We start from the raw sequence: 13,070 nt of genomic DNA on the forward strand, positions 1-13,070 counted from the left end.
TATTTGGGTACACCAGGTTTTAGTTGCAGCAGGCGGGATCTTTAGTTGCAGCAGGCAAACTCTTACTTGCGGCATGTGGGATCTAGTTCCCTGACCAGGAATCGAACTTTGGCCCCCTGCATTGGGAATGCGGAGTCTTAGCCACTGGGCCATCAGGAAAGTTCCTGAATATATATCTTTTTAAAGAAGACATGCAGGTGGCTAACAGGTACATAAAAAGGTGCTTAATGTCACTAATCATCAGGAAAATGCAGGTCAAATGCACCTCATAGAATGGCTATTATCAAACAGACAAGAAGTAGGAAGTGTTAGGAAGTGAAAAAAAGGAAACCCTTGTGCACTGTTGGTGGGAATGTAAATTGGTGCAGCCACTATAAAAAACTGGAGGTTCCTCGGAAATTTAAAAATAGAACTGCCATACAGTCCAGCGATTCCATTTCTGGGTATTTATCTGAAGGAAGTGAAAACACTAACTCAAAAAGATATCTGTACTCCCATGTTCATTGCATGATTATTTACAGTAGCTAAGACATGGAAACAACCTAAGTATCCATCAGTGTGGATGAATGGATAAAGAAAATGTGTATATCTACAATGGAATATTATTCAGCCATAAAAATGAAGGAAATACTGCCATTTGCAACAACATGAATGGGCCTTGAGGGCATTATGCTAAATGAGAAATCAGACAGGAAGACTAGTACCACATGACCTCACTCATGTGCAGAATCTTTAAAAAACAAACAACAACTGTTAGATACAAATTGGTGGTTGCCAGAGTTAAGGGTTTGGAGGCTTGGAAAAATGGGTGAAGGTGGTCCAAATAAAATAAGACATGAGGATGTAATGTGCAGCATGGTGGCTATACTTAATACATTGTATAGTTGAAACTTGCTAAGAGAGAGAATCTTTTATATATATATATATAAATTTATTTTATTTTATTTATTTTTATTTTATTTTTGGCTGTGTTGGGTCTTCGTTGCTGCACACGGTCTTTTCTCTGGTTGCGGCGAGCAAAGGCTACTCTTCGTTGCGGTGTGTGGGCTTCTCATTGCGGTGGCTTCTCTTATTGTGGAGCACGGGCTCTAGGCATGTGGGCTTCAGTAGTTGTGGCCCACGGGCTCTAGAGCGCAGGCTCAGTAGTTGTGGCACACGGGCTTTGTTGCTCCACGGCATGTGGGATCTTCCCAGACCAGGGCTTGAACCCGTGTCCCCTGCATTGGCAGGTGGATTCTTAACCACTGCACCACCAGGGAAGCCCAAGAGAGTGAATCTTAAAGAGCTCATCACAAGAAAATAATTTGATACCATGTGTGGTGATAGATGTTAACTAGACTCATTGTGGTGATCATTTTGCAATATATACATATAATGAATCATTATGTTGTACCTGAAACTATTATAATATTTTATCTCAATTACACCTCAATTTTTAAAATAGATTGGCAGAATAGAGTAAAAACACATGATCCAACTATATACTGTGTATAAGAGATTCAATTGACATCCAAAGACACAAACAGGTTGAAAGTGAAAGTATGGGAAAAGATATTTCATGTAAATAGTAACCAAAAGAGAGCACGAATGGCTAAAATAGACTTTAAACCCAAAAAGGTTACAAGAGACAAAGAAGGACATGTGTATTTTAGAAAGGTTCCACAAGAAGATACAAAAACTGTAAGCATTTACACACATAATGACAGAACCTCAAAATATATGTAGCAAAAACTGACAGAATTGAAGGGAGAAATAAACAATTCTGCAATAACAATTGGAGACTTCAATACCCCACTCAGTAATGAATACAACAAACAGAAAGATGATAAGTAAGGAACAGAGGACTTAGCACAATAAACCAACTACATCTAAAAGATATTACAGACTACTCCACCCAACAACAACAGCATTTATATTCTTCTCAAGTGCACGTGGGACATTTTCCAGGGTAGACTATATGTTAGGCACAAATTAAGTCTCAATAGATTTTAAAAGCCAGATATCATAGAAAGTATCTTTTCTGTCCACAATGGATGAAGTTGGAAATCAGTAACAAAGGAAATTGGAAATTTTACAAAACCAGTTGGTCAGAAAAGAAATCACAAAGGAAATTAGAAAATACTTAGATATGAATGAAAATGATAACACAACATACCAAAACTTATAGAATGCAGCAGGAACAGTGCTAAGTAGGAAGTTTATAGGTATAAATGCTTACATTAAAAATCAAGAAAGAGCTCAAATCAGCAACCTAACTTTACAACTTAATGACCTAGAAAAAGAACAAACTACACCTGAAGTTAACAAAAGGAAGGAAATAATATAGAGCAGAGATAAATGAAATAGAGAATAGAAAAACAATAGAGAAAATCAATGAAACCAAAAGTTGGTTCTTCAAAAAGATAAGCATAGTCAACAAACCTTGGGACTTCCCTTGTGGTGCAGTGGTTAAGAATCCGCCTGCCAATGCAGGGGACATGGGTTTGAGCCCTAGTCTGGGAAGATCCCACATGCCATGGAGCAGCTAAGCCCATGCACCACAACTACTGAACCTGTGCTCGAGAGCCCGCAAGCCACAACTACTGAAGCCCGTGCACTGCAACGAAGAGTAGCCGCCGTTCACCGCAACTAGAGAAAGCCCACGCACAGCAACGAAGACCCAACGCAGTAAAAAATAAATTAATTAAAAAAGAAAAGAATCTACCTTCCAATCCAGAAGTTGCAGGTTGGGGAACTAAGCTCCCATGTGCCACAACGAAGACCATGTGTTCTGCAACTAAGACCCAACTCAACAAAAAAAAATAAATAAGAAAGAAAATAAATTTTTTTTAAACTAGATGGACAAAGAAAAAGGCACCCAAATTACTAAACTCAGAAATGAGATGAGGGACTTCCCTGGTGGTGCCATGGGTAAGACTCCGTGCTCCCAGTGCAGAGGGCCTGGGTTCTATCCCTGGTCAGGGAACTGGATCCCGCATGCTGCAACTGAAAGATCCCACGTGCTGCAACTAAGACACAGAGCAGCCAAATAAATAAATAAAGGTTTAAAAGACAAATGAAATGAAAGTGGGGACATTACTACCAATTCTGCAGAAATGAAAAAGATTATAAGAGAGTACTGTGAACAGATGTACACCAAAAAATTGGATAATCTTGTTGGAATGGACAAATTTCTAGAAACACAAAACCTACTAAGACTAAATCATGAAGAAATAAAAAATCTGAATAGACCTGTAACTAGTAAGGATATTGAATCAGTAATCAGAAATCTCCCAACAAAGAAAAGCCCTTGACTTGATGGTTTTACTGGTGAATTCTACCAAATTAATACCGACCCATCTCAAACTTTTCCAAAAAATTGAAGAGAAGGAAACACCTCCTTACTCACTGTATGAAGCCAGCATAACCCTGATACCAAAGCTTGGTGAAGACCCTACAAGAAAACTAGATACCAATACCTCTTATGAACATTCATGCAAAAGTCCTCTACAAAATACTAGCAAACAGAATTCAACAGCATATTAAAAGGATTATGCACAATGACCAGGTGGGATTTAATCCTGAAAGGCAAAGATGGTTCAGCATATGAAAATTGATCAGTGTGATACACTACATCAATAAAATGAAGGGGAAAAGAAATCACATGATCATCTCAGTTGATGCGGAAAAAGCATTTGACAAAGTTTAACACCCTTTTATGATAAATGTACTCAACAAGGGCTTCCCTGGTGGCACAGTGGTTAAGAATCCACCTGCCAGTTCAGGGGACACAGGATCGAGCCCTGGTCCAGGAAGATTGCACATGCCACAGAGCAACTAAGTGCGTGTGCCACAACTACTGAGCCTGCGCTCTAGAGCCCACACGCCACAACTACCGAAGCCCACGTGCCTAGAGCTCGTGCTTCACACCAAGAGAAGCCACCGCAATGAGAAGCCCACACGCCTCAACGAAGAGTAACCCCCATTCACTGCAACTAGAGAAAGCCCACACACAGCAACAAAGACCCAACACAGCCAAAAATAAATATAAATGAAATAAATAATTTTTTTTAAGTACTCAAAATAGGAATAGAAGGACTACGTGAACATAATAAAAGCCATATATGAAAACCCACAGCAAACATAATACTCAATGGTGAAAGACTGAAAGCTTTTCCTCTATGATCAGGGACAAGACAAGGATGCCCACTTTCTTCACTTCTATTCAAAGTAATATTGGAAATTCTAGCCAGAAAAATTAGACAAGAAAGAGAATATAAAAGGCATCCAAATTGGAAAAGAAGAATAAAATTTTCTCTATTTGTATATTTTACGGTCTCTTGCAGTTGCGTTTCTATATACAGTGGGAAATCTGAAAAGGAAATTACAAAACCATTTCCATTTGCAGTATCATGAAAAAGAATGAAGTACTTAGAAATTAACTTAATCAATGAGGTGAAAGAATTGTACAATGAAAGCTATAAAACATTGCTAAAAGAAATTAAAGATATAAATGAATGGTAACACATCCCATGTTCATTAGAAGATTTAATATTGCTAAAATGTCAGTATTGCCCAAAGTGACCTACAGATTCAGTGCAATCCCTATCAAAATCCCAAAGACTTCTCTTTTTTTTTCAGAAATAGAAAACCCATCTTATAATTCATATAGAATCTCAAGGGACCCCCCCCAAATAACCAAAACAATCCTAAAAAAGAACAAAACTGGAGGACTCACACCTTTTTATTGCAAAACTTACTACAAAGTTATAGTAATCAAAGCAGTATGGTATAGGCATAAAGACAGGCACATAGACCCATGAAATAGAGTAGAGAACCTTGAAATAAACCTTCACATATTTGGTCAAATGATTTTTTTTACAACTGTGCCAACACCATTCAGTAGAAAAGGGATATAGTCTTTTCAGCAAATGGTGCTAGGAAAACTGAATATCCACATGCAAAAGTATGAAGTTGGTCCCTTACCAAACACCGTATACAAAAATTAATTCAAACCAGTCAAGGACCTAAATGTAAGACCTAAACCAATAAAAGTTGAAGAAGAAAACATAGAACAAAAGTTTCACAGCAGTGGACTTGGCAATAATTTCTTGGATATGACACCAAAGGCACAGGTAACCAAAGAAAAAATAGACAAAGTGTACTTCATAAAAAATTTTAAAAGACACTATTCCGGGCTTCCCTGGCGGCGCAGTGGTTAAGAATCCGCCTGCCAGTGCAGGAGACAGAGGTTCGAACCCTGGTCCGGGAAGATCCCACATGCCACAGAGCAGCTAAGCCCGTGCGCCACAACTACTGAGCCTGAGGTCTGGAGCCCACAAGCCACAACTACTGAGCCCGTGTGCCACAACTACTGAAGCCCGTGTGCCTAGAGCCCATGCTCTGCAACAAGAGAAGCCACCGCAATGAGAAGCCCACGCACCACAATGAAGAGCAGCTCCCGCTCACCCCAACTAGAGAAAAGCCCACACGCAACAACGAAGACCCAACACAGCCATAAATAAATAAATAAATAAATTTATTTTTTAAAAAAAGAAGACACTATTCCCAGAGTAAAAAGGCAACCCACAGAATGGGAGAAAATATTTGCAAGTCATTTATCTTATAAGGTATTAATATCCAGAATATATAGAGAACCCTGAAACTCAACAACAAAAAGACAGCCCAATTCAGAATGGACAAAGGGTACATTTACATTTCTCCAAAGATTGTACAAATGGCCAATAAGCAAATAAAAAGATGCTCAACATCACTAATCATTAAGGAAATGCAAATCAAAACTATGAGATACCACTTCACACCCTCAGAATGGCTACTGTGAAAATAACAGAAAACAATAAGTGCTCACGAAGATGTGGAGAAAGAGGAACCCTTGTGCTCTCTTGAGAATCTAAAAATGGTATAGCCACAGTGGAAAAGGGTAAGGAGGTTCCTCAAAAAGTTAAAAATAAAATTACCCTATGATCCAGCAATTCAGCTTCTGAGTATATACCCAAAAGAATTGAACGTAGGTTCTCAAAGAGATATTTGCATCCCCATATTTTAATTTTTATTTATTTTTGGCTGCGTCAGTCTTAGTTGCAGCACATGGGATCTTTTGTTGCGGCACGCAGGCTCTTCATTGTGGCGCACAAGCTTCTCTCTAGTTGCGGCACGCGGGCTCCAGAGTGTGTGGCTCTGTAGTTGCAGCACGCAGGCTCTTCACTGTGGCGCATGGGCTTAGTTGCCCTGTGACATGTGGGGATCTTAGTTCCCTGACCAGGGATCATACCTGCGTCCCCTGCATTGGAAGGCAGATTCTCAACCACTGGACCACCAGGGAACTCCTTTTTTAAAAAAAATATTTATTTATTTATTTGTTTGTTTGTTTGTTTATTTAGGCTGCTGACCAGGGATCAAACCTGCATCCCCTGCATTGGAAGGCAGATTCTCAGCCACTGGACCACCAGGGAACTCCTTTTTTAAAAAGAAATATTTATTTATTCATTCATTCATTCATTTATTTAGGCTACACCGGGTCTTAGTTGCAGCATGTGGGATCTTCGTTGTGGCATATTTAGTTGCAGCATGCGGGATCTTAGTTGCAGCATGCATGTGGGATCTAGTTCCCTGACCAATGATTGAACCTGCGCCCCCTGCATTGGGAGTGCAGGGTCTTACCCACTGGACTACCAGGGTAGTCTCTGCACCCCCATATTTTATTAACATTATTCATGGTAGCTAAAATATGGAGGCAACCCAGGTGTCCGTAATAGATGAAGGAATAAGGAAAATGTGGTTTTTACATACAATGGAATTATTATTCACCCTTTAAAAGGAAGTTTTGCAGTGTGCCACAACATGGATGAACCTTGAGGACATTATGCTAAGTGAAATAATCCAGGCACAAAATGAAACATACTACTGTATGATTCCACTTATATGAGATACTTACGAGTAGTCAAAATCATAGAGACAGTAGAATGGTGGTTGTACGGGGCTGAAGGGAAGAGGGGTTGGGAGTTATTGTTTAATAGGTATAGAGTTTCAGTTTTACAAGATGAAAAGAGTTATGGGATTGTATGGTGGTGATAACTACACAACAATGTAGATGTTCTCTCTTTTTTTTTTTTTTTTTTGGCCATACCACATGTGGCATGTGGGATCTTAGTTTCCCGACCTGGCATTGAACGCACACCCCCTGCAATGGAAGCGCAGAATCTTGACCACTGGCCCACCGGGGAAGTCCAATGTGGATGTTCTTAATACCATTAAACTGTACATTTTTAAATGGTTAAGATTATAAACTTTGTTACATGTGTTTTAACATAGTTAAAGAAAATAGAATAATACGAACAACTTTCTGTAACGGTGTCCACTATCACCACCTCTGTTTCACTTCATGAAACATTAGTCACCTAGGAATAGATTTAATGAAAGTTTGTAGACCTCTATACTGAAAACCACCAAACATTATTGGGGAAAAGGACAATTAATGGAGAAATATGCCATATTGATGGGTTAGAAATCTCAATATTTTTGAGATGTCAGATCTTACCAACTTGATCTAAAAATTCAAATCCAATCAAAATCCAATTTTTATGGAAATTGACTGGCTGATTCTGAAACATATATGTAATTGCAAAAGACCTAAAAAAGGTAAGATAATCCTGAAGAACAAAATTTAAGGACTTAAACTACCAATTTCAAGACTTACTGTAAAGATACGCTAATTAAAACAGTACGTATTTGCTTGGGCTAGATTAATAGACAAATGGAATAGAATAGAGAGTCTGGGCAAAGACCCATAAATGTACTGTCACCTGATTTTATGACTAAGGTTTCACTGTGGATCAATGAGGAAAGGATGGGGACTTCCCTGGTGGTTCAGTGTTAAGAACCTGCCTTCCAATGCAGGGGACATGGGTTCAATCCCTGGTCGGGGAACTAAGATCCCGCATGCTGCAAGGGCACCTAAGCCCACGTACCACAGCTGCCGAGCCCATGCACTCGGGAGCCTGTGCGCCACAACTAGAGAGCCCACATGCTGCAATTACTGAGCCAGTGCGCCACAACTACTGAGCCCGCACACTCTGGAGCCCATGTGCCACAACTAGAGAGAAGCCCGCGTGCTGCAATGAAAGTTCCCACATGCCACAACGAAGATCCCACCTGCTGCATCTAAGACCCAACACAGCCAAATAAATAAATAAATTTTTTTTTTAATGAGGAAAGGATGGTTTTTTAATAAGTGGTGCTGAGTCAGTAGGCTCCTACATCAGTCCACACACACAAATTAATCTAAGATGAATCTTAGACCTGAATATCACCATTGAAACAATCACCTTTCTAGATGGAAAAATGGAAGAATATTTTTTTATTGATTTTTTATTGAAGGATAGTTGAATTACCTATACACTGCTGTACAGCAAAGTGACTCAGTTATACATATATATACATTCTTTTTCATATTCTTTTGTTATGGTTTATGACAGGGTATTGAATATAGTTCCCTGTGCTGTACAGTAGGACCTCATTGTTTATCCATTCTATATATACCAGTTTGCATCTCCTAATCCCAAACTCCCAATCCAGCCCTCTTCCACTCCCTTACCCCTTGGCAACCATCAGTCTATTCTCTGTGTCCCTGACTCTGTTTCTTAGATAGGTTCATTTGTGTCATATTTTAAATTCCATGTATAAGTGATATCATATGGTATTTGTCTTTCTGACTTACTTCACTTAGTATGATAATCTCTAGTTGTATCCACGTTGCTGCAAATAGCATTATTTCATTCTTTTTTATGGCTGAGTAGTGTTCCATTGCATATATATACCACATCTTCTTTATCCATTCATCTTGTCAGTGGACATTTAGGTTGTTTCCATGTCTTGGCCATTGTTAATAGTGCTGCTATGAACATAGGGGTATATATATCTTTTCCTTTTTTTTTTTTTTTTTGGCTGTGTTGGGTCTTTGTTGCTGCGCGCAGGCTTTCTCTAGTTGCGGTGAGTGGGGGCTACTCTTCGTTGAGGTGTGCAGGCTTCTCATTGCAGTGGCTTCTCTTGTGGCGGAGCACAGGCTCTAGGTGCATGGGCTTCAGTAGTTGTGGCTCACGGGCTCTAGAGCAGAGGCTCAGTAGTTGTGGCGCACAGGCTTAGTTGCTCCACAGCATGTGAGGTCTTCCTGGACCAGGGCTTGAACCCGTGTCCCCAAATTGGCAGGCAGATTCTCAACCACTGTGCCACCAGGGAAGTCCTTAATCCCCTGATTTTTAATGCAACTTAATTGCTATGTGACTGTGAACAAACTCTGTAATACACAAATACCTCATGTATAAATAGGGATTATAATACCTATCTCATAAGGTTGTTCTGAGAATTAAGGAGATAACCTGTTATGATTGTGGCACAGTGGTTAAGACTTTGAAGCCAGCCTGCCTTAATTTGAAACTTGATTCCCCCAGTTGTTAGCTATGTGACTTTGGGCAAATTTCTTACATTCACTGTTCATCAGCTTCTTCATTTAGAAAATGGGGGTTATAATACTACCTTTTTAAATATAGTTGTTAGGAAGACTAAGTAAGTTATAACTAATATAACAAGCACTCTGAAAGACAAATACAAGACATGACACTGTAAAACTCCTCAAAGAGAATGTGGGCAAAACATCCTCTGCATAAATTGCAGCAATGTTTTCTTAGGTCAGTCTCTCAAGGCAATAGAAATAAAAGCAAAAATAAACAAATGGGACCTAATCAGACTTGTAAGCTTTTGCACAGCAAAGGAAGCAATAAACAAAATGAAAAGACGAACTACAGGTTGGGAGAAAATATTTGCAAATGATGCAACCAACAAGGGCTTCGTTTCCAAAATATATACACAGCTCATACAACTCAGTAACAAAAAAACAAACAACCCAATCAAAAAATGGGCAGAAGACCTAAAACAGACATTTCTCCAAAGAAGACATACAGATGGCCAATAGGCATATGAAAAGATGCTCAATATTGCTAATTATTCGAGAAATGCAAATCAAAACTACAACAAGGTATCACCTCACACCGGTCAGAATGGCCATCATTAAAAAGTCTACCAATAACAAATGCCGGACAGGGTGTGGCGAAAGGGGAACCCTCTTACACTGTTGGTAGGAATGTAAATTGATGCAGCCACTGTGGAAAACGGTATGGAGGTTCCTTAAAAAACTAGGTGTGATCCGGCAATCCCACTCCTGGGCGTATATGTGGAAAAAAACACTAATTCAAAGATGCATGCACCATAATGTTCATAACAGCATTATTTATAGTAGCCAAGACATGGAAGCCACCTAAGTGTCCATCAAGAGATGAATGGATAAAGAATATGTGGTGTATATATATACACTACTCAGACATAAAAAAGAATTAAATAATGCCATTTGCAGCAACATGGATGGTCCTAAAGATTATCATACTAAGTGAAGTAAGTCAGAAAGAGAAAGACAAATACCATATGATATCACTTATATGTGGAATCTAAAATGTACAAATGAACTTATTTACAAAACAGAAACAGACTCACAGAGATAGAAAAACTTAATGGTTTCCAAAGAGAAAAGGGGGTGGGGGAGGGATAAATTAGGATTTGGGAATTAGCAGATAAAAACTGCTATATATAAAATGGATAAACAACAAGGTCCTACTGTGTAGCACAGGAGACTATATTCAATATCCTGTAATAAACTATAATGGAAAAGAATATTAAAAAAAAGCACTCAATAAATGTTAGCTGTAATTATATGTTATTATATAAAGCATCTAGAACAAACAGTACATGAACGCTCATTAATAACATAGGTAAAATAGAACAAAAGAGACCCTCATGTATAGGTTAGAAAGATGGAGATTAGTAGGAACTAGAAGATTTTTATAGGTAGCCCATAGAAAATAATTTTAATTTGTTTAGTAAGTAGACTAAAGCCATGTGTTAGAAGGACTTTGAATACCAAGCAGGAAAAGTTAAGACCTTTGACAACATAAAACATGTTTTCCAGAAAACTGATTTAGGACTGTTAGTCTGTCAGTATTGTATAGGCTAGATAGAAGAAAAGAGAGATTAAAGATGGAGTGATTGGCCAGGAGACTTGAGTAATTGGACACAGAAACAAAGACGAATTTGAAATCAGTATACCAACTTTTCTGGGCTTTGGGCATGGTATCATGAATCTCTGCCTTTAACTCATTCCTTTCTCTACAGGTCTGTTAATGGAGTATACCGGATTGGACTATATGCTCTTAAAGATATGCCAGCTGGTACTGAACTCACTTATGATTACAACTTTCATTCTTTCAATGTTGAAAAACAGGTAAGAATGATAAATTCAAAGGAGTGTATGACCTTTGTCACAGTGCTCTGTATAACATGGGCCTTCAGTGAATGTTACTGATTTGTAGCCACTGAGAAATACATTGGAGAAGACAGTTTTTCACTCTTTACTCCACTTATCTAGGATACATAGGTCACAGTTATTCTTTCAGAACTGTGTGGAAGAGACTGCTCAATCATCTTTTGTCTCCAGTCAGTTCTTAATTTTTTCTGGTGAAGTTTTCCCAAAATTTAATCTTTCCTTTCTACTACAGTAGAAACCCATTTATTTTATTCTCAACCAGTTATGTTCCTCTATATGAAAATTTCTTGACTCAAACTTATTGTTGGGTGTCCAGATGCTCAGGCATTCTATTTGAACTTTTAAATGAGACTGCAGGCTAAAAGCATTATTCTCTTTCCCTTCAAAGCAACTGTGTAAGTGCGGCTTTGAGAAATGTCGAGGAATCATTGGAGGCAAGAGTCAACGCATGAATGGACTCACCAGCAACAAAAGCAGCCAGCCAGTGACCACACATAAAAAGTCTGGACGGTCAAAAGAGAAGAGGAAGTCTAAGCACAAGCTGAAGAAAAGGGTGAATAATAATCTCATGGTTTTCCCCAAATAGCTGCTTAGAGGCAATTATTGAAATAAGGGAAATACCAAAGGGTGCCATCTTTAGAGTTGTTTTAATATTCTTTGAGGTGATTTATGATTTATCTTGTTTTTCCTGCAATCTGGTCCATCTGTTTTTTAGAGAGGCCACCTCTCTGAGGAACCCAGTGAAAACATCAACACTCCAACAAGATTGACCCCCCAATTACAAATGAAGCCAATGTCCAATCGGGAGAGGTAAAAAGGAGATTTGCTTACCTAAACTCTTTAAGTTATGTGACTTGCTTGACAATTTAAAAATTATTAAACATCTGTATAGTTGAGACATTTTGTGCAGGAAGGCTTTAAACAAGGATTCAGGGGTGAACTTGGGTGGGGGGAAAAAGTATTTTTTCCCTAATTTCTAACTGAAATTTAGCATTTCCTTCAAATGTGACTAAGCAAAAGAAAAAGATGTGTATATGTGTGTGTGTGTATAGTAGTTGCAGTTTCCATGAGTTTGTCACCAATATTTACATTTTCATATCATGTTATAGGTATTACAGATATCTCAAAATATCATTTACATTCACTTCCATCTTAAAATTACTATGGTTGTTAAACCCAGCACTAGATCTTTTCATGTGTTAAAAATTAAGATTCATCTCTATATCACAATTTCAGGGTTTTTGTTTAATATTCTGAAAACTGCATTTCAGTTTATTCAGTTTCCTTTTAATCCTGTATACTAAAAGTTACTTAACATTCGTGTATTTATTTATATATTTATTTATTTATTTTTGGTTGTGTTGGGTCTTTGTTGCTGCATGCAGGCTTTCTCTGGTTGCAGCGAGTGGGGGCTACTCTTTGTTGCAGTGCATGGGCTCTAGGTGCACGGGCTTCAGTAGTTGTGGCACACAGGCTCAGTAGTTGTGGCTCCCGGGCTCTAGAGCACAGGCTCAGTAGTTGTGGCACACAGGCTTAGTTGCTCCACAGCATGTGCGATCTTCCCAGACCAGGGCTCAACCCCATGTCCCCTGCATTGGCAGGCAGATTCTTAACCACTGCACCACCAGGGAAGTCCCTGAAGTTACTTAAAATTTTAAACACTTTTAATTAACATTGTTCAGAGGAGGGTTACATGGGCTTC

The 13,070-nt window shown here is 38.7% G+C and overlaps 1 protein-coding gene across 5 annotated transcripts in view; it reads left to right on the forward strand.

Annotated features, from left to right (window-relative positions):
• Positions 1–13,070, forward strand: part of ASH1L (ASH1 like histone lysine methyltransferase) — a 213,764-nt gene that overhangs the window by 181,413 nt on the left and 19,281 nt on the right. For all 5 annotated transcript variants that reach the window (XM_082834259.1, XM_082834258.1, XM_082834256.1 and 2 more), the window contains 3 exons: positions 11,218–11,326; positions 11,757–11,921; positions 12,084–12,178. In XM_082834259.1, coding sequence (XP_082690385.1) covers positions 11,218–11,326; positions 11,757–11,921; positions 12,084–12,178 — 369 coding nt within the window. The remainder of the gene's footprint in view (positions 1–11,217; positions 11,327–11,756; positions 11,922–12,083; positions 12,179–13,070) is intronic.

Source organism: Leucopleurus acutus (assembly GCF_964270905.1).
Source record: "Leucopleurus acutus genome assembly, chromosome: 2".
In the NCBI taxonomy this organism is placed as follows: Eukaryota; Metazoa; Chordata; class Mammalia; order Artiodactyla; family Delphinidae; genus Leucopleurus; species Leucopleurus acutus.